Raw genomic sequence first — 22,236 nt, 5'->3', positions numbered from 1 at the left:
ATTTTACTGATTTCATGAAGAATAGAATGAATTCCTTCTCATTACTTTGAATGCAAAATGGCTTGAAGATTCTTCCGCAAAAAGAAGAGAAAAAAAAATTCCTTAGAAGATGATAACCTATTTACTAACGCGGTTGACATACCTTCAAAACAAAATTCAGCTCTTTAATCTCTGGAAAAATGTTAATCTATCCCGGCGACTACAACAACAAAATTTTTGTTTGTTTTTATCTTCCAAGTAGTACGTACGTAGTCCAGTGCACATTCTGTCGTCTGATCACTACTCATATGATTAATTTTGTATATAAAAGTATGTGTATATAACTGTAACTGTAGTATTTGTAAGTATATACGATGTAAATATGTATAGCCTAGTATTTATGCATTATATTATTAAAGTGTTTGAATGATGCTAAAGTATTTCAATATCCGAGGAAACCAGGGATAAACCAGTAGTAAACCCTTCAATGAGTTTGGGTACATATGTTATATCTAAGATGACTTAAATTATAAAGCCTTTTATGTATAAGCTAGCTTTTGTAACAACACATATCTTACGAAAAATTACTTATGTGAAGATGGTTTTAGTAGTACAAATGATAGTTATTGTATCGGTAAAAATATCAAAGTGAACGAAGTCGCAAAGTCGATTCTATGTCATGTTTTTCCTAAACGCGTTGACTTAAAGGAGAACGTATTTTGGTTGTTTTATCACTGGCACAAACCCATAACAATGCAGTGTATGTATGATAATTCTAAACTATTATTCACTACCAAAATAACGATGATATTTTGTATTGAAAATTAATGTTACGTATATTCCAAACATTATTACTACGTAGCATGAATAGTACTATAAAAATTTCGAAAGATAATCTTGCTGTGAACGCTACATAATTTGATTTTCATATACGTACGTACATTTTGTCAGCTGGCTGGCCTCGCATAGATAAAATTGATTTCACTGATATGGAATTATTAGGGCTTGTTGCCTTGTATGATAATTAGGACGCCCTATGAGGTAATGTTAGACTAGCGATAATCTATACGCTAAGTCGTTGGTATTGCACTTCCACTTTCAATGGAGTGTCTGGGGTTTTTGTAGATCACTACGAATTGTCGGTATTATCTTTACGACGATGTGTTAACTCATGGTTCGGTGAGGTTCTTGTAGAAAACACTAAGTATAAAAATAGATATAATTTCTTCTGAAGTTTTACATGATGAAGATCAGGTATGATCGTACAAGTCTTCTATGACGATAGCTTGATCGCTTCTGCCAATGATGATGGCTAATCCTATTCCTCTACATGATAAAGCTTAGGTAAAGAGGTACAGGTCTTCTAATGACGATAGCTAACTCTGTTCTGCCGTCTACCATCTCTGTTACAAGTTATGAAGGAACAGACAGTAGTTCGAAATATGAACATACTATCAGATGACATAGTTTCATACGAACACACAATCAAATGAGACACGCTACAGATCACGTAGGCCGTTTGAATAATAGGTCGGGGTAGTTGTCTCAAGCAGGGAGCTTGGACTAATGTTTATAAACAATTGAATGACTACAGGTGACGGCATGTTATCTTAGCTTACATACTTATTGTATACGTCATCTTTAGCGTCTCTAGTCTGATCACATTCCTGCAAGCAATCTGGTTGACCTCTTTAGTTTTAAACTTTTATATATATGGACTAACATTCCATATTTTTATTATGTAAACACTTACATTAGCTCGGTCAGCTACCAAAACCAACTACTGAATATACTCAAACTGACTGCATTTGACTTATAGGAGTGTGATACAGACACTATGTGAATATATATATATATAAAATAAATAAAAAATTCATGGTTTACATGAATTGATTCAAGTAATAAAATATAAAAACAATGATATTGGTAAATATAGTGATCACATTGATATATATAATGATACAGTTTTCACTTCATCTCTTTAAGATACTTATGCTACAGAAAATACTAATGTACTCTGATAATGCATAGAATGAAGATTAACATGATAAAAAATCATATTTTAACTGATAAAAATTTTCATATATGAATTGATAACATTATTAATGTTTATGCTGATTGATTCGTTGATTTTTGATGCTAAATGTTATATAATCGTGCGGATATTGTTAAGGTAAAAGGTAACTGATGATTATAGGCTACCTGATTTGTTTATACATATGTATATGGATTCATATAATTATGATTAATATATGTGCACTTTAAATAGATTCCTATTGCGTACACGCAAAGATATAGATTCTGTATTTATGATCATATATATAGATTCCTAGTGCGTACACGCAAAAAATAATATTTCGATTCTGTTATTTATGATCAATTTATATAGGATACATGATACTTTATTATATATAGGATACATGACCGAGGTTATAATACTTCACTTTTAACTAGCTTTCGAACCACTTTTCGTCCATTACACAGTTCCAGACAACCACCTATAGCCAATTGAAACGGCCTTTTTCAATGGTTAAAACAAGGGGAAAATTTGCCTGGGCGGGTCCAACGTTCTATTTTGCGCTCATACTTATTCTCTGCATCCTAAGCTACACGATTACGTTCGCGATGAATAGATCATCCAGCACGAGTCCTTCGCCAGCAAAGTAGAGTGAATATCCTTCGGGTCGTAATTGTCGGAAGTATGTCCCTTTTGTAGTCGAATTCCGACAGCCGCTGGAGCATTCCGCATTAAAACGAGATTAACGACGAGATACGGTGTCGGTCGAAGAAGTCCATGAAATTCCTTTCACATTGTAGGCGGTTGTTACTTGACTGTAGTCGTCCGCTGCGACGAACGATTTTTTTTTTTTGAAGTTGCGATGTGAAACTCTCATACTGCAGGATACTGTAACCAGGTTCCATTAATCAGCCTGCAAGTGAAAATTAATACTTGTCACAAGGGCAAAGTAATTCAGACGACATCCAAATACAGGGGAGGGGAGAGAGCCATTTAGACCAGACTTAACCCACATGAATTCGCTGATATTTTGGAATTCAGAAGAGTCCGCTGTACAAACTTTTATCCATGGCATTAACAATGAGTGAACCTATCCAGTCTATGATGACTCGTAAAAATATCCATAATTATAAAAAATAAATAGATATCAATACGAATCTCAAAGAAAATTCGATATTACTGTAGTAAGTTACTAGACAAAGAAGTGGAAAATGGAGCTATTTGTAAGATTGCCAGGCAGCATAAGAGTCAAAGAGAATATTAATCATGATTCTATGTGCCCTAACAAAAGTTTCATATTCAATTTTCTCGTGCGCATCCTCTGAGGTTAATTTTTTAAAAAACTTTATTAATAGGAAGGAGATGCAACGAAAAAAACCCACTATGTAACTAATTTCTAAATAAACTTTGGGTTTTCCAAGAAAATGTGACATTTTCCCATGAATGTTTTACTTGAATTGTAATAGGCTAATGTTACAAGTAAATATTTCATATTCATATCGTGATACTTCCAAATGTCTATGAGGTTCAGAAAAAATTAATTCATTTTGATGTTATAGAAATTCTATTTCTTCCTTATTTTGTTTATTAATTTTAAAATGATTGCAAGTGTATTGCGCACACCGATAGACACTTGTGAACCTAACGTTCTGCCTTGCCCATGAGAAGTTCGGGCTAGGCATTCCTTTCTCCAGTCAATCTGCTTTGCAATCGCGAGATGAAGCCTGTGTAAGCAGATTATTGAGGTTAAAAGGAACAAATGCTGATACGGCAATGATGACGTCGTCACTTGGCAGGAGATTGCTCTCAGCCAGCTAAGAGTTACGTTACTTGCTGTAAGAGGATACGACTTTAGTATTTTCAAATGATATTTTAAGTGTTTTAATTTCTCCACCCGCATGAGAAGAATGTCTGAAAAAAAAAAAAAAAACAGTACCAAAATTGAACAATATAGTAGTTTCATGTTGCATTATGTTAAATAAATATTCCTTATTCAAACTATGTGAAAAAGGTTTCCATACAAATTCTATATATATTATTAGCCCTGTATAAGATTCATATAGGATTATTCCATAGATAACATTTTCACTTCTAGACTTCCTGACTTTAAAATCTCTTTTATTTTATTTTATTTATTTTATTTATTATTAGTTTATTTATTTATTTATTTATTTAATTTTTTTTTTCATTGACTACTAATATAAATCACCGGGGGGGGGACAGACAATATGTCAGTAGATTTTGGGATATGTGTTTGAACTTTTAGCTTATTTGTCATTACTAAAGCGTTAAGTTAGAGTTCAAATCTTTACGCATATATATTTGGATATTTAATGGTTACGTTTTGCTTATTGATTTTATCGTGATTCCTTTTTTATTATAATTTGTAACCCTTCCGACTTCTTACGGAGTGTATTATATTGACTCCACTTGTATCCATATTTATTTTATTTTTTTATATTTATTTATTTATATATTTTTTTATATATCTTTGATAAATTAATGGTTGGCTTGAATATGTGGAAAAGTGTTCTAGCGGCGTACCGTATAAGGCTACTTGCGGCATCAATTCTATAGATACAAGATATCAATGATAAAGGTATTTAAAACCAGCGAGAACCGCTATAATCCAGTTCGGATCCAACATCACGAGTTGTAACTCGTAAGACATTGACACTTCCTATTTAATTATCCGTTATTCATACCAAAACCGATTGACTCTGGGGTGATAAAAATATATTATTGGTTTTTCTTAATGGTGATAGGAATTCACACAACAACGTGTTAAGGAGATTATTATGATTTACACCACCCGAGTCGGATTATTTTTGTGTTGAATTCCATGTTTACTGATTTAGCACTCATAAATATTCCTAACGCACTCAATTGCGGTGTTGTTTTTAGTGCTATTATTCTATATAAAGTGTCAAGAAACTATTAACACTAAGAAGTGTTTATTCCCTCTGTCAGACTCGTAATTCTGTTAATAATTCTACGTATATTCTTTCAAGGATTGATTTGGCACAGGATAGGCCCCTAAACTGGGACAGGTGCCTTAGTGTATCCCTTGTTTTCATGACACGTGTTACAATTAGTTATGTGCTTTTTATATTCTGTAAGCATTGTAGGCCAGTAAATAGTGATTTGGCTTTCTGTGACATACTATGGAACCCTGGATGAACGGAATGCAACCAGTTTATGACGATTGGTATGAAAGAGATTATTATTACTAACCTGTCGTTATAGTCATCTGCTGTGAACTTCGGGTTTTCCTCGTCACTGACCTACATATAATACTACATTTGATTACATTATTCTGATACACATACCTTAAGTATACTTTTGCTTTAGGGTTTCTGCTCGAAGTGTGTATTGTTTTTGCTTAGCCGCTGACCCTGTTTCCGTTTCGAAGTGTTTATTGTTTGCGTTATGTCTGTTGACGCTTGCTTTGTTCAGTTCGTAACAGTTCTGCGCTCCGACCCAGATATTCAATGCTCGCGATCTCTTGGGTTAAGGAATTTTCTTGTTTAGATACGGTTTTAACAATAGGCACGGATGTTTCATATCTTTTTAGTCCAATTAATGGTTCTTTGCTGTATGGTGCGGGATTGCGGGATAATGCGTCAGCTATGATATTTGCTTTCCCAGGTAGATATCTTATCTTGGCTCCAAAGACCTGAATGATCATTTGTCACCGAGTTCCTTTTGGACTGTGATTAAAGCCTTTGAAAAAACTCGGTAAAGGACTCATGTTCAGTAAGGACCTTTAATCAGGATAGCCATAGATTATGAACTTAAAATATACTAGTGAGTTAAAGATACCTAGCCCTTCCTTGCCTATTACGTGATATTTACTTTCAGAGGGCTTTAGTTTACGCGAATCCAAAAAGCTATAGGGAAGAACTGTTTATCATATATTCTGAAGTAATACCCTCTTACCCCTTGGTTCCTGAGGCGTCTGTTGCAATAAAAAAAAAAAAATTCCTTATTCAAGTCAGGGATTTTTTGGTTTTTGAAAAGTTAGGTAAGCTGCATTTTCCGCTTTTAAAGATATTGAACGCCTGTTGATGCTTTTCAGACCATAATAAATCTACGTTCTTCTTCGTAAGATCTGTTAAAGGAGCTGTCATGATTGAAGAGTTACATATTTACATACGATTGTAATACCCACTAAAGCGCGAAAGTGCTGTATCCCCCTTTTACGTTAATAAGTACCGGAAAGTTATGAATAGCCGACACCTTACCATGGACTACTTTTAAGACCTTGACTAGACACATAAAACCCAGATAAACATGTTCGGTTTTAAAAAACTCACATTTAGATATTTTACTCTGAGATTATTTGTCTTTGTCTCTGTAGCACTAGCTCTAGTTTATGTGAATGTACTTCTAAGGTATTAGAAAGGATTACAAGATCATCCATATAGGCATGTAGGTTATCCCCTAAAAAGTCTCCAAACACTATATTATAATTGGGGCGCAACGTAAGCCGGAGGCATACGTAAAAATTGATAATGTCCCCTGGGTGTGCTGAAAACGGTGTATGAGGTACAATCACTTAGGTAATGGTATCTGGTAAAAGCATTTAAGTAAGTCCAAGTTGGTGAAAAAAATTTATTCTAACCTAACAGAGATAAGATGTCGTCGGTACATCGCACTGGAAACTATCGGAAGTCGTTTCCTTGTTTAAGCGACAGAAATCTACGCAGATACGCCAAGTCCGATCCTTTATGACATGACGTTTGAGAGAAAAATTATATGGGCTATTTGATTTCCTAATGACTCCTATTACTAACATTTTTCAACGTCGTCATTTATTTCTATTTTGAAATTTCATTGGTGTTCTACACGAAGGTACGTATAGCTTTATGTTTGTCCTTAGACCGTATTTTGTTTTCAATGACATCCGTTTTTCTCCCAGAGATCACTCGCTAGTGGAGAAACTTCCTGGTATTCAGGTAGAAGATAAAAAAAATTCTGCTGAATCACCTCTGCTTGAATGACTTTACGGATATTACTTTAGATAGATTACAGAGAGATTCATCCACGACTGGGGGTTGGGCGTGATTAAAATTTAGCAACAATAAAAAATGCGATATTTATAACTTCGTATCCACGATATGTATACTTTTAGGGCTTTGTTCGCGGAAATCGTTATATTTCAGAGTGTCGGGAAGGATTAAAAAATTTCATTTCCCAGCAAAGTCTTTTTACACGCACTAAGACATTCGAGGGTGCATGCTTCTCGAGATTTTTGCGTGCAAAGTACGACTGCGGTTGTGGGAGAATTCTGTTGGGTCATTTGAACAATGTTACGATTTATGAGACAAATGTATAGTTCCGTTATATAAGTTATTATTTGATTAACTGTCTCATTTTTGTTCAAACGGATTTTAATATGTTTGAAGGTTTATAGGATTTACCTTTGATAAACACGCCTTATTTTGCAGGATGTAAGATAATATTTTGTATACCCCTAGATGGATCTTACAATTACACTACATACAGATCAACGTTTTTTATAACTATAGAGGTATCTGTAAACGCTCGCTTATCCGGACTTCTCATTAGGGAAGTTCGAACAACAGACGGTGAGTCCGTAAATACTGGTAATTAATTGTACTAAAGGAATAAATAAGATATTCTAATTTTTACGGCGCGTACAGTTGGGCTTAATCCACCAGTATTTATTATAACTTAATGTATTAAAATTAAAACGAAAACCTGCTCTGAATTACTTATACGGTCGTGTGTTTCATAGGAAAAATCCTTTTTAATTCAAAAAGATATTGGTATGAACCAACATCGCTTTTCCCCACTCTGCTAGAGTCGCTTATTGTGTGGAATTTGCTTTGCTTTGAACACTTCGGCAGTTTTTCGACTGACCTTGACCGCTTGACTAGGTGACACAGTCACCGAGTTTGCTTGTTTGATTCTGAACGGGCTACTGTTTCTATTTCTTTTTGTAATAATTAGGATCCTTCTCTTTATTACCATCGGCAACGTATCGTGTGTTTTTAGCATTATGTTGCTGGTTACGTATAAAGCAATGAATGATGAAAACTTTAGGAACTGAGGCGATTACTAATAAGACAAGTTATCTCTACTGTATTCAATTTTAACTGTTTGTACTTCATTCTTTGCTAAAATTTGAAATAGTGAGGGATCCTGGTCAGCGCATTTAGCCTGATGAAAGTTTTTTACAGACATGTTATTCCTTGCAATCCAGCCATATTTTTAAAGTTGAGTTGAGTCATTGAGGTTCGATATTTTATATAACTCAAAAAACTCAAGGCTAAAACTGCGATCGGGACTTTGCAAAGGAGCAATTTATTGTCATGACCCGAAATAGTGTTACCTCTAATTTATATAGATTTGTACGGGTGTTCCACTTGTGTTTTGTGTGTTTTCTAATCACTACGGTGCTTAACGACCCTATCCATGCATCTGTATAAATACAGACGTCCACTGCGTAAACGCATATTCACTGTTTAATATGATTTGTTACGTAAGGGATTAATAATCACCTAAAATGATAAAATTAACATAGTATATGATTATGATATTTCAGTAGAACTTCTGGAAACAGACACTCAAAGATAAAAACTCGCAGTAGCGAAATCTCAATGATATAGATAATTTCTGTAAAAAAGTAAGATTAAGAATGTCTCGTAACTTCAGCCACAGGAATAACGAAATTCTACCTGTAAAGGAAACACTCAAAGTTACTCCAAATGAATAAAAAATTGTACTTAGCTTGCTTTTGTGGGAAGTCACGGTGTTCCGATAACGACACACGGCCTTGGTCCTCCTTCTCTATTTAGCGGTTTGGCTTCAGTTTCCCCCGTGCGCGTTGTTTCGATGATTCGAGCCCTTGAAAGATCCGATGCTGCAGACGCGTTCGGTTTGTTTCTTGCAGTGCCGGAAACGCTCACTAACGATGTTTTCTTGAATGATTCTAATGAGAGACGAAGCTTGCGTTGTCGTAGGAAAAAGGACACGTCGGTTTTGTTTCTTGAAGTTATTCACTAATGATGATACTAAGTTGCTTGAAGAATCTCTTGCTTTCGTCGTCGTTAAAGAGTTCTTATTGTTTTCTGAAGTCGCTCACTATGTTGCTTGAAGAATCTGCTGCTTCCGTCGTCGTTGACTTCTTATGATACATGATTTACTTATTCTGGTTTTTCCTTCGTTAGGACGTTGTAGAGTTCTTCTGGTACGCTGGCCACCAATTATTAGGGCTTGTGCCTTGTATGATAAGGCGCCCTATGAGGTAATGTTAGACTAGCGATAATCTATACGCTAAGTCGGTTGGTATTGCACTTCCATCTTCAATGGAGTGTCTGGGGTTTTGTAGATCACTTACGAAGTCGGTATTATCTTTACGACGATGTGTTAAACTCATGGTTCGGTGAGGTTCTTGTAGAAAACACTAAGTATAAAAATAGATATAATTTCTTCTGAAGTTTTACATGATGAAGATCAGGTATGATCGTACAAGTCTTCTATGACGATAGCTTGATCGCTTCTGCCAATGATGATGGCTAATCCTATTCCTCTACATGATAAAGCTTAGGTAAAGAGGTACAGGTCTTCTAATGACGATAGCTAACTCTGTTCTGCCCGTCTACCATCTCTGTTACAAGTTATGAAGGAACAGACAGTAGTTCGAACATATGAACATACTATCAGATGACATAGTTTCATACGAACACACAATCAAATGAGACACGCTACAGATCACGTAGGCCGTTTGAATAATAGGTCGGGGTAGTTGTCTCAAGCAGGGAGCTTGGACTAATGTTTATAAACAATTGAATGACTACAGGTGACGGCATGTTATCTTAGCTTACATACTTATTGTATACGTCATCTTTAGCGTCTCTAGTCTGATCACATTCCTGCAAGCAATCTGGTTGACCTCTTTAGTTTTAAACTTTTATATATATGGACTAACATTCCATATTTTTATTATGTAAACACTTACAGAATTACTCCACGAATAGCCTTTTTATTATGAAGATATGACGATAATATATAAGGTAAAAAATGCTTTTATGTATTTCATTTACTCTTCGTCGCCAATAACAAACAGCAATACTTACGATAATCTATGACAAATAGCGTTTGTATGACTTCATTGTTCAGAGAAGTTATATACGAATACTGCCAAAATAATAATGAAGTTCGAATTAATTTTAGCCTTAATGTTATTACTACTGTAATTACACTACCACTACTATTAAAATTTCTAAAAGTTTATCAAAACAAAAAATGTCGCTTTGAACGCAACCGTATACATAAACCATTTTCGTACGTAAAGGTATATGCTTACATTTTGTGGCTGGCCACTCCGACGATAAGTTGAGTGCAATGATGTGGAATTATTCTTCGAATAGGCTATTTATTATGAAGATATGACTATAATATATATGGTAAGAATGGTTTTATTACCTTTATTGTCAGTTAATATCATAATGTGAATGTTTGTGTACGTTGGTGGTTATCGCACTGCAACTACGCTTAGCCTACCAATGAACGTCGTACATAAACCTTGAATAGGCTATTTATTTCGAAGATAGGACAATAATATATTAGGTGAGAATGGTTTTATTACCTTTATTGTCAGTTAATATCATTATATGAGTCTTTAAATGAATGTTGGTAGTTATCGGACCACGGCCGAGGGTTAGCCTACCGAAAAACATCGCATACGCAACACAACAAACCCGTGATGCAGCGATTCATACCAGTGATGTAACATGAGAAACGGTCCAAGAAAAAACCCGTGATTAACTGGATCCGGGAATACTGATCCGTGAATAAGCGATGCCCCACTGTATATCTGCCGGGTAAGTATGTACAAAACTTTATTGTATTATAACAATATCATTTTTGTACATGCAACTTCCCTGGCAGATATATACTTAGCTGATTGACACCCTTGGTGGCGGGTAAGAGATAGCTAAATACTAGATATTAACAATAAAAACAGGGAAACAACATCTGTTGTAGGTACAATAAAAAATAAAAAACCTTGGTTCCTACCTGATTGGGCAGAAGACTTCATGGTTACTGTCTATGAGTCTGCTTGCCTCAAGAGCTTCAGAGAGGATGAAACCTGTTACTGATAGCCCTTCTGGATCTTGCCAATGGGGGCTAGCCCACTTACTTGACAGAGCCTTGTCTTGGATCATGCCAATGGGGGCTGACCCACTTACATGGCAGAACCTTCACCTTCATCATATCAACGGGGACTAACCCTCTTACATGACAGAGCTTAGGTACCAAATAACTGACAAGGAGCACGACAGCCAATCCCGACCACCTGACCACACTATCATTGTTAGAACTAAGATTTGAAAGGGGTACACTTCCCACACCCTCTTCCAATCAACCATAAAAACATGACACCAAATATTAAAATTCCTAATCTAACTAAACTAAATAGGATTAGCTTCAGCTCCCTGCCCCAGCAACGAATCCGCAGATACCTACGGTCCAAGAGAGAAGCACTTATCATAAGTTACGCGAACGTCTCTCAAATAATGGGATGCGAAAACTGAATCGCATCTCCAGTAGGTGGACTCGACAAAAGTCTGAAGAGACAAATGGCTCTCACCTCATGAGCTTTGACTCTAAGGAGTTTGAAGTGCTCGTCCTCACAGGATGCATGAGCTTCTCTAATGACGTCTCTAATAAAGAAAGCTTGGGCATTTTTAGAAATAGCTCTCCTAGGATTTCTGACTGAGCACCATAGACTCTCCCCATTCCCTCCAAGTTGCTTCTTTCTTTCGAGGTAGAACTTGAGGATCCTGACTGGACACAAGGTCCTCTCTAAGTCTCTCCCTATCAGCGAAGACAGTCCCTTAATTTCGAACGTCCTTGGCCATGGCTTAGAAGGGTTCTCGTTCTTTGCAAGGAAAAGGGGTTTAAAGGAGCATACTGCAGAGTCCTTCTTGAACCCAACTGTGCCTTCTAAAGCCTGCAGTTCACTAATTCTCTTAGCAGAGGCTAGCGCAAAGAGGAACAGAGACTTCCTGGTCAAATCTCTGAAGGAGGAAGTATGAGGAGGTTCGAATTTCTCAGACATCAAGTATTTCAGGACCACATCCAGGTTCCAACTAGGTGGTTTTGCAGTCTTGGACTTCGAAGTCTCGAAGGATCTGATCAATTCATGGAGATCTCTGTTTTCTGCAATATTCAGGCCTCTATGCCTGAAGACAGAGGAAAGCATGCTCCTATAGCCTTTAATAGTGGAGACAGTGAGATTGCATTCCTCCCTCAAGTACAGGAGGAAGTCAGCTATGTCTGTCACAGAGGTACTGGAAGAGGATACCTTCTGAGCCCTGCTCCACCTTTGAAACACCTCCCACTTCGACTGGTAAACGCGTAACGTTGAGGTTCTTCTGGCTCTTGCAATAGCCTTTGCAGCGCCGCGTGAAAAACCCCTCACTCTGACAAGTCCTTCGATAGTCTGAAGGCAGTTAGACCGAGAGCGGGGAGGTTTTTGTGATATCTGTCGAAGTGGGGTTGTTTGAGAAGATCATTCCTTAGTGGCAGCGACCTCGGGAAATCTATCATCCATTCCAGTACCTCTGTGAACCAATCTTGAGCTGGCCAGAACGGGGCGATGAGGGTCAGTTTTGCTCCCTCCGCTGAGACAAACTTCCTCACTACCTCTCCTAAGATCTTGAATGGGGGAAAAGCGTACCCGTCGATCCCCTTCCAATCTAGAAGAAGACCGTCTATTGCTACTGCTCTCGGATCTGAGATTGGGGAGCAGTAGTTCTCCAGTCTCGCATTCCAATGTGTTGCAAAAAGGTCTAGATTCGGTCTTCCCCAGAGGTTCCAAAGCTTGTTGCACACTTCCGAATGCAGAGTCCATTCCGTGGGAAGGACTTGATCTCTTCTGCTCAGAAGGTCTGCCCTCTCGTTCTTTTCTCCTTGGATGAACCTGGTGAGGAGAGTAATGTTCCTGTCCTTGGTCCAAATAAGTAACTCCCTTGCTTTCTCGAATAGGGAGGAGTGAGTACCTCCCTGCTTCCTTATGTAGGCTAGTGCTGTCGTGTTGTCTGAGTTTACCTGTAACACGGAACCCGTGACTTGAGATTCGAAGTGAAGGAGTGCTAGATGCACTGCAGCTAATTCCTTCTTGTTGATGTGCCAGGACACCTCATCCCCACTCCAGGTGCCTGACACTTCTCTCACGTCCAGAGTTGCTCCCCATCCCAACTCCGAGGCATCTGTAAACAACACTAGGCGAGGGCTTGGTAAATGAAGCTAGACTCCCTGGTTGAGTCTGTTTGGGTTTAACCACCAAGAGAGATCCTCCTTTATCCTCTTTGATAGATGAAAGGAGTCCGAAATGTCTTGAGATTTCTGATTCCAATTCTCCCTCAGGAAGAATTGCAAGGGCCTTAAGTGAAGCCCTCCTAGAGAAACGAACTGTTCCAACGAGGAAAGGGTCCCCAGAGGACTCATCCAGTCCTTCGCGGAACATTGTTCTTTCTCTAGGAACGTTGTCACTTTCTTTAAACATCGATCTTGTCTTTCCTGGGATGGATATACTCGAAAACCCTGAGAATCCATCAGAATCCCCAGATAGAAAGTGCGTTGCTGGGGATTCATCTGGGACTTCCCGAGGTTTACTAACAGTCCTAAGGACTGAGCTAGGTCCAACGTTAAATTCAAGTCCTCCAGACAGCGATCCTTTGACTGGGCACAGATCAGCCAATTGTCGAGATACAAAGAGATCCTTATTCCTTTCAGATGTAGCCAATGAGCTATGTTCTTCATTAGCCCCGTGAACACTTGAGGGGCCGTCGCAAGTCCAAAGCATAGAGCGCGAAACTGAAATACTTTGCCCTGGACCATGAATCTTAGGTACTTCCTGGACGAAGGATGAATAGGCACATGGAAATAGGCGTCCTGAAGGTCCAGGGACACCATCCAATCCCCTGGATGAAGAGCTGCGAGTACAGAGGATGTCGTCTCCATTGTGAACTTCGTCTTTATTACGAAGTCATTCAGGGCGCTCACATCCAAAACTGGTCTCCACCCCCCTGAGGCTTTCGGCACTAAAAACAGTCGGTTGTAAAAGCCTGGGGACTGGAGCTCTTGTACACTTTCTATTGTCTCCTTGTCCAACATCTGCTCTACTAGTTGTAGAAGGGCTTGGCTTCGTATAGGATCTCGGTATCTTGCTGTTAACTCCCTTGGAGTTGTTGTCAAGGGAGGTTTCTCCCTGAAGGGGATAAGGTATCCTCTCTCGAGGATAGAGAGGGACCAAGCGTCCGCCCCCTTCTGTGCCCAGACTTTGGCAAACTTCAAAAGTCTGGCACCCACTGTTGCCTGGAGGACTGCTGTTTCACTGGGGTTTTGCGAAATATCTTCGCGAAGATCTTCCTCTCTTAACTGGTCTCCTGCTCCTAAGAGAGGATCTAGAGGCAGTTCTCCCTTGAAAGGGCTGTTGAAATGGAATCTTCTCCCTCTTGGTAATCGGTACCGCAGGTTTCAGTCTTTTAGCTGACTGAGCTAAAAGATCTTGGGTGGCCTTCTCAGATAAAGACCTCGAGATGTCCTTAACACTGTCCTGCGGGAACAGATGACTCGAAAGAGGAGAATACAGCAAGGCAGATCTCTGGAGAGGCGACACTGATTTAGCTAAAAAGGAGCTGTATACCGACCTCTTTTTAAGGATTCCCGATCCGAAGAGGGACGCAATTTCTGTGGACCCATCCATTACTGCCTTGTCCAAGCATGAAAGAACGCTGGTCAACTCGTCCATTGTCACGAAGTCCGGGTCCTGAGCTCTCCTGGCCAGAGCTCCTAAGGACCAATCCATGAAGTTGAAGACTTCAAGGGTGCGAAATAGACCCTTAAGGAGATGGTCCATTTCGCACATCCCCCAAGAAGCCTTTGCCGACAGAAGAGAGCGTCTTCTTGATGAATCCACAAATGATGAAAAATCTGCATCAGCCAAAGAAGGTAGGCCCAACCCCATGGGTTCTTTGGTGTCATACCAGACACCTGGTTTACCTGTCAGCTTGGAAGGAGGGCAGGAAAAAACCGTCTTTCCCGCTTCCTTCTTAGAGAGGAGCCAGCTCTCTAAGTTCTTAATTGCTTTTTTCATCGAAAGCGTAGGGCGCATTTTGACAAATAAGGGGGACTTCGAGAGCTTAGTGCTAGAAAGAAGCGATCCTGGAGAAGGAGGGTCCGCTGGGCGAAGGGAGTCCCCGAACTCCTGAAGCAGTAGGGCTGCCAGTCTCTTGTAATCAGAGACGCCAGCATCTTTATGAGCTTCGTCCTCTGAAACTTCCTCTAAAGATGCAGTTGGAGAAGAAGGCTTCTTCAGAGAAGGAGTCCTAGAAGGAGAGACGCTTTTCTCCTTAGAAGGAAGCTTGGAAGAGGAACTGTGTTCACTTCCCAAGAGGGTCTTGCATAACGAAGTACTAGCTTCCGCTGGCAGGTGTTTAGCAGGAGAAGAACGACTGCCGCTAGGATCCTGATGCTTCACAGGCTCATGGCACCTGAGAGGGGAGGCGCTTGTGTCTCTTAAGGAGAGCCTAACAGGAGTAGGGCGAGAATCATGAACTAGGCTCTTTCCAGGTTCTTGGAGTCTGCTCGGAGAGGCGCTTGCGTCACGTAGAGAGCGCCTGACAGGAGCCAAGCGCCTTGAAGGAGAAAGGCGCCTGACAGGGGAGGCGCTTACTTCCCTTCGAGGAGTCCTGAGAGAGGAAGCGCTTGCGTCTCCTAAGGAGCGCCTAACAGGAGTAGGGCGCGAATCACGAACCAGGCTCTTCTCAGGCTCTTGTAGCCTGCCCAGAGAGGCGCTACCGTCGCGTAGATAGCCCCTGGAAGGAGTAACACGCCTTGGAGGAGAAAAGCGCCTGCCAACATCCTGGCGCCCGCTAGAAGAGGAGCTTAAGTCTCTCCGAGAGCGTCTGGGGGGAGAGAAATGCTCACTGCTCTCTCTGATCCTACGAGAATTGCGGAGACTCCAGATCCTGGCGCCTGCAAGACGAAGAGCTTCTATCCCTTGGAGAGCGCCCGATGAGCCCGCTACTCCCACGTATGTTGCGCTGTTCCTCACGCCTGCCAGGAGAGGAGCTTGCGACCTTCACAGGACGTCCTGAAGAATCCAGGTGCTTAGTCAATGAAGAGCGCCTGTCGGGAGTCGATGATCGTCCGTGATGAGACGAAGCATAAGCCGAAGATTTAGCTGGAGAGGAGCGTCTTTCAGGAGAGAGGCGCCTGCTTGAATCCGGGCGCCGACTAGAAGAAGGTCTCTTGAAAGAGCTCTTGACAGGAAGAGAAGTATCCTTCCTGCGAGAAGACCCCTTGGAAAGAGAGCCTACTAGTGTAGACAACTGTTCTTGTAGGCCTACCAGAAACTTTTTGGTAGACGAGCGTACTCCTTCAGGAGAGGAATCAGGCGACCTCGTTGCTTTCCTCTTCTGAGCAGGAGAATACTCCGGGAAAGGCTCGGGGCTGTAGTCTAACGTGTCTTCTCCAGGAGGCTTCCAGGCTCTCTTCAAGGGGCGAGACTTAGACACGGAGCTCCATCCACGCCTTGGTGAGGAAGAATCTTAGTTGAAAAAACACTTCCTAAGGATGCTTTGTCTATAGCGATCCAAGGCAGCCTGGGACGCGTCTACAGGATCTGCCGAAGGGACGCCTGACTGTTGGGGATACTCTACATCCTCCTTGCGGCTTTCGACATTCCTCCTCCCTTGGTCATGGGAGTCTGAAAGAGGTCTAGGCCTAGGGGCAATGCGGAGTTGGTCAGACGCCCCCTCCACTGCACTGGGGACACTGCACACATCACTGTACTTACCTTTTTCTATGGCTCGCAATTGCGACTGCAAGTTACGGATTGACGCTTTCATAGCAGCCATCTCCGAAGACGAATCTACGAGTTCGCTGCGGGGGGAAGGAGCTGAAACTACGTTAGAAGTAGGAGAAACTAAGTTATGGTTAGAATTACCGTCCTGATCAATAGAGCAGGACCTACTTTAGCTTCTGACTGAAGCCTTCCTGATTCTATCTCTCTCCAATTTTCTAACATAAGCAGTCAAACTCTTCCATTCCATCTGAGTCAAGTTTACACATTCATCACAAGTGTTACTGACAGAGCATTCATTACCCCTACATTTAACACAAACAGTGTGAGGATCTACCGAAGCTTTCGGCAACCTCACCTTACACTCTTCTTTCATACACACTCTAAAGTGGCCCCCTTCAGGTGCAACATCAGACATACTGAAGAAATTACAATCCAAAGTAAAAAAACGGTCCAAAACAGCGTATGCCGAAGCCAAAGATCAAATACTTCACCAAAACAATCCTCAGCAAAGCGAGAAAGAATTCCAAGCAGGAGGCACCAACAACGATGTTGTCGGTACTGGCGACAGAGAAAATCTGATTAGAAAACGGGAATGGTTCCTATTCCCGCCACCCAGCGACGGGAGAGGGGTGATCACCTGACCTACCTGTAGCGTGTGCCGCGAGTTTTGAATTCTGTCGGGACGTCAGAGACATTAGCTAAGTATATATCTGCCGGGGAAGTTGCATGTACAAAAATGTTGATTTTTGTTTACGCTATAAACATGCCCTCAGCGCTTTCTACTAACGAAAAAATAACTAAATTTTGTTCACAAATGATACGTTTTTAAGTGATATTTCCACTTGAAAACACTTTGTATAATGTAAAATAACCTTTTCTCATATAAATAGAGTATCTTGAGATTCATTTGCGCTAACTAGAAGCAAGAAAGTCTCTCTGATTTGAGTTCAACACAGCAAACACAAACTTACTCGGAATCGCCCTCAGCTGATTTTAAAACCAAAACATGATTGCTATGTTTGCATTTTATAAAACAAACAAATAGTATTATGAAAAATCATAAAATATTATTGGATGCTGTGAAGTAAAACAACTTTTTAAAAGATCCATGGATAAGATGCATATCCATTATGTTTGTATTTTATCATACAATACTAATATTATTACATACTCGAATTTTATATCTCATGTAAGTTGCAACCCCCTTAACTTATAATCAAAAGTTGCACTAAACATCAAATAGGCATAAATATAGTATCTGTATAAATTACTCATAAATAAAATCATAAATACCTGAACTTTTCTTTGCCATCCCAAGTTGAAACTCTAAGATTGCGCCCAAGATACAGGCGATTGTTTAAAGTTGCAGCACACATATCTGCTGCCTCAACTTCAGCAAAGGTTACTTGTACTACACCTTCAGGATGCAGCTGAAAAAAAAATATATTCTTTAAACATTCTTTGCTTTACAAACCCTGTTCCTTTTGTCTACTGTTGAAGAGTCAACAGCAAAATTCCTCCTGACAGAAAAATGAAATTTTTATGATAAAATTAGATTTGTGCATATACTTACCAAAAAACTACATACGTAGCTATAAGTTTCTATTTTCATGGCATCCTAAATTTGAAATTTGCAGTAGTAATTCATTTGTTGAATAGGTAACTGGTCCCACCCACTTTCGGGAAGCATAGGTAAAACACAGCTAGAACACTCACTTTGTTTATACCCTATGTCCATGAGCAGGGAGGAGGGCGGGCTCCAATCATGTAGTACATGATGTTGAAATAATTTATCAAAATGTCCTTTTTTATATAAGTAACTTACCAAGTAATTACATAGCTGAAACACTCAGTAATGAAGATGAATTTGCAATAGTAAATTAGCTAGCATTAATAAAATGCTTGTTGTAACCTTACCTGGTGACAGAGCTCCAGCAGGAAGATACTGCCTCTTGTCAGAGCTCATCTCAACCCATAGTGGCATGGTAGTAAAGCCAGGTGTTGCCTCTCCTTCAGTGGGATGCTTTGCAATTGAGAAGGGCTCCAATGATACCCAAACACCAAATAAAAACAATCAACATTACCCATCCATAAAAACAAGACTGGTGGGTTCTTCGGGTACACAATAACCCACAAGCTTAAAAAAAACTTGACGACCAATGTCAAGGTGAGTTAAAATAAGAATATAGGTAAATTTGCCTACTGTTCCTTTCCCAATACAATGCCAGTTATAGATAAGCATCCTAATTATCATAAATTATTTCAACATCATGAACGTAAAAATTTGCAAATACCAATTTACATCTCCAGAATGTAGCTTGCACAATCAATGCAAGAGATACATTATTTCTGAAAGCCAAGGAAGTGGCTACTGCCCTAACTTCAAGGGCTTTGACATTACAAATAAGAAAATCTTCCTCTCTAACCTTTGAGTGAGATTCAGAAATAACATCTTAAGAAGAATGTCAGGGTGTTTTTTGACAAAGGATGGCATGGGTCCTTGACTGAGCACCAGAGGTCAAGAGAGAGACCTCTGATTCTCTTAGTCTCCTTTCCAAGTAATGTTTCAATACTCTCAAGGGGCACAGAGTCCTTTCTTGATCTGTTGGACCGAAGATGTCAGTCAGAGGCTTGATACTGAAAGAGCAAGGCCAAGGATTGGATGGTGTTTAAATTTTTGCTAAGAAACCCAAATTAAATGAGCACACTGCATCTCCCTGTGTGAAGTCCACATCTTTTTCTAAGGTCTAAATCTCGCTCACTTTTTTAGCCGTAGCTAAGGCTACCAAAAAGAGAGTCTTCCATGTTAAATCCCCAAGGGAAGAAGATTGAATGGGTTCGACTGGAGTCCCTGAAATCTATTTTAGAACAACACCTACATTCCAAGACAACTAAGTTGTTTTCTCTTGTTTGGATTCTCAATTTGACTTGATCAAATCGCTGGTGTCTTTGTCTGAGGATAAATCCAGTCCCCAGTACCTTCTTAAAGGCGGTAGGAAAGTAATTGATAGGTCACGGGACACCAAGGGCGTTCTGGGAACTACACTGCCCTGTGACTGGGTACAGATGCCAATAGTCCCTGGATCACACAGGTTTTTCATTAATTCTACTGGTTTTCCAACTTGGTGCTAGTATTATCCTAATTGTACCTCAGGTTTGTTTCATGTACGAGCATGGCCTTATATCCCTTGATCGTAGAGGTAGTCAAATATTGGGAAGTCCTTAAAAATAGCAGAAAGTCTGCTATATGGGCTACAGAGGTAGAAGATAGGACATCATATTTTCTGCATCAGTTGTGGAAGACTGACCACAGACTGATACACGTTAGCGGAAGACTGGCGCCTACACTTTGCAATTGCCTTCACAGCTGGTCTTGAAAAGCCTTTTTTTCTGACAAGCTTCCTGGCAGGCTTACCCACTGGGACCAAGCAAGGGGGGTGGGTAACCTGGGCCCATGCCAGAAGTAACAATACTAGGGATCACCCATCAGCAGGAGCAAGCTGAAGGTATCATCCTGAGTCAGGCCAGTTTCTCCCATACTAACAGAAGTATTACAAGTAGAATGTCCTAACAACTAATCAGCAGACAGATCAATATTTAGCACAGGATGATCCTTGTAACTGAAAGGAATCTTGTAGTAGTATTTGGTTCCAGAAAGGAACAAAACTTGTGTTCCTTCTACAGGTGAGGGAACACTCAGGAAATCCTGGGAGAACCCCCACTACACATGGGAAGAATTCTAAGTTGTGTTGATATCTCAGAGGACAACTGAAACTAATGGGTCTGGACCAAAGCTGGAGAAGATATTTCAGCTGAGGAAAGAACTTATCAATGAGAATTTCTGGTTTGCCCTTGGACAACTGAAAAAAAACTTCAGCAACAACCCAGAAACTACAGGACAGTCACTGGTTGATGCAAGGCTCTGTCAATCAGAATGGAAAAGAACATGTAATCAAATATGCTTCCACAATCACCATCACAGCAATTGGAGAGGATCACAAAGGTTCCTATATTACTGAACACTGGTTGGAACCAGGGGAAGGGGGGGGATTATAAAAGGAAAGTCCTCACATAAAATCTTGTTCCCAAAGATGAAAGGGAACATCAGCCCACCCCAGATGGACAATCCAGGCTGTAACCATGGTCCTGGACAGTCAAAGTTCAAAAGCTTGGTGTGTGGGCATCAATTGAACCTCCTATAACTAAACTAAAGCTTCTCCTGAATGAAAGGTTCAGTAACTGGCATCTCTTCTGTTCTAGAGAAATTTCAAACATTCAAATATTTGTCAGCATGAGCTAATCAATTGGCATAAGGTAACAGCAACTTGTGCCATTACTTAAAATTTTGTGATTGTTCCTTTTATGAAGGGGACTCATTCTTTAGGTGGAAAGCTGTCTCTAAACTGACTCCAAGGGATGACTCCATACTCTTATCTTTGTGAGCTCTTACCCAAAACTGTACTGCTGTCCATTTAGCCTGATGAGTTGTAAGCTATTTGATTACAACTAGAAGCCAGAAAAAAAGGGTGTTCCTGGCCTAAGATGTTGGGTCTGTGTCAGGTAATATCTCACCGTTTACACTAGGCATAAATGCATCTTTTCCAGGTCACCACCAGAAATCTCAGAGAGGAGCAGCATTAATAACTAGTATCTCTCAATAGGGATATACAAATTCTGGGTTGTTTATAAACTCAGCAATGAACAAAAATGAGAGAGTAGAAAGACCTAAACCCTTCAGTCTGAAAGCCTGGTTTAACCCTATGAGTATAGCAAGCATCTTTGGAGGTGCAATAACAAATTTTGGGGAGGGGTCCTGGCCACATTTTATGAGGATTATCATTTTGTGCCATACATTGTTTGAATGAATTTTGTAGGACTGCATTCAAATTGCTTGAATGGACCATAAATAACAAACTGAAAACTCTTCATAATCTAAGCTTAGAGCATGAGTCTGATGGCAGTTGTCCACATGATTTTGTGTGGGAAAGTGCAGCTGCTTATCTAGGATCTTCAGCTACGGGGTCTTTTCTCCAACATAGAAAGTGATCAAGGTTTTGCTCATACAGCAGTGGGGTGAGCAGTGTCTAGATGTGTGGAAGTCAGCCCAAGCTTCAGAAAAAGTTGGACTGATGAAAGAGATTACATACATGATGATTACATTTTTACTGGGATGACAAGTGATAAATGATTTTGGATTGAGACAACAGTGAGGAATCAGACTACTTTAGGATTTTTGTGGATGATGAAATAGTGCAAGTCACCGCTGATGAAACGAACTGTTAGATAGAGAGAGCGAGAGAGAATACTTACATATACAGTAGTACCTCAGAGTTCGAACTTAATGCATTCCAGAAGGCTGTTTGAAATATGACTTGTTCGAATTACGAAAGAA

The 22,236-nt window shown here is 39.9% G+C and overlaps 1 protein-coding gene across 2 annotated transcripts in view; it reads right to left on the bottom strand.

The window, feature by feature from the left end:
- The window catches only part of LOC135217379 (17S U2 SnRNP complex component HTATSF1-like), a 173,052-nt gene that overhangs the window by 29,291 nt on the left and 121,525 nt on the right, over positions 1–22,236 (bottom strand). For both annotated transcript variants that reach the window (XM_064253224.1, XM_064253223.1), the window contains exon 7: positions 18,138–18,274. In XM_064253224.1, the coding sequence (XP_064109294.1) occupies positions 18,138–18,274 (137 nt within the window). The remainder of the gene's footprint in view (positions 1–18,137; positions 18,275–22,236) is intronic.

Source organism: Macrobrachium nipponense, chromosome 7 (genome assembly GCF_015104395.2).
Source record: "Macrobrachium nipponense isolate FS-2020 chromosome 7, ASM1510439v2, whole genome shotgun sequence".
Taxonomy (NCBI): Eukaryota; Metazoa; Arthropoda; class Malacostraca; order Decapoda; family Palaemonidae; genus Macrobrachium; species Macrobrachium nipponense.
Note: the sequence above shows the minus strand (reverse complement) of the source record. Positions and strands in the feature narration are given on the sequence as shown.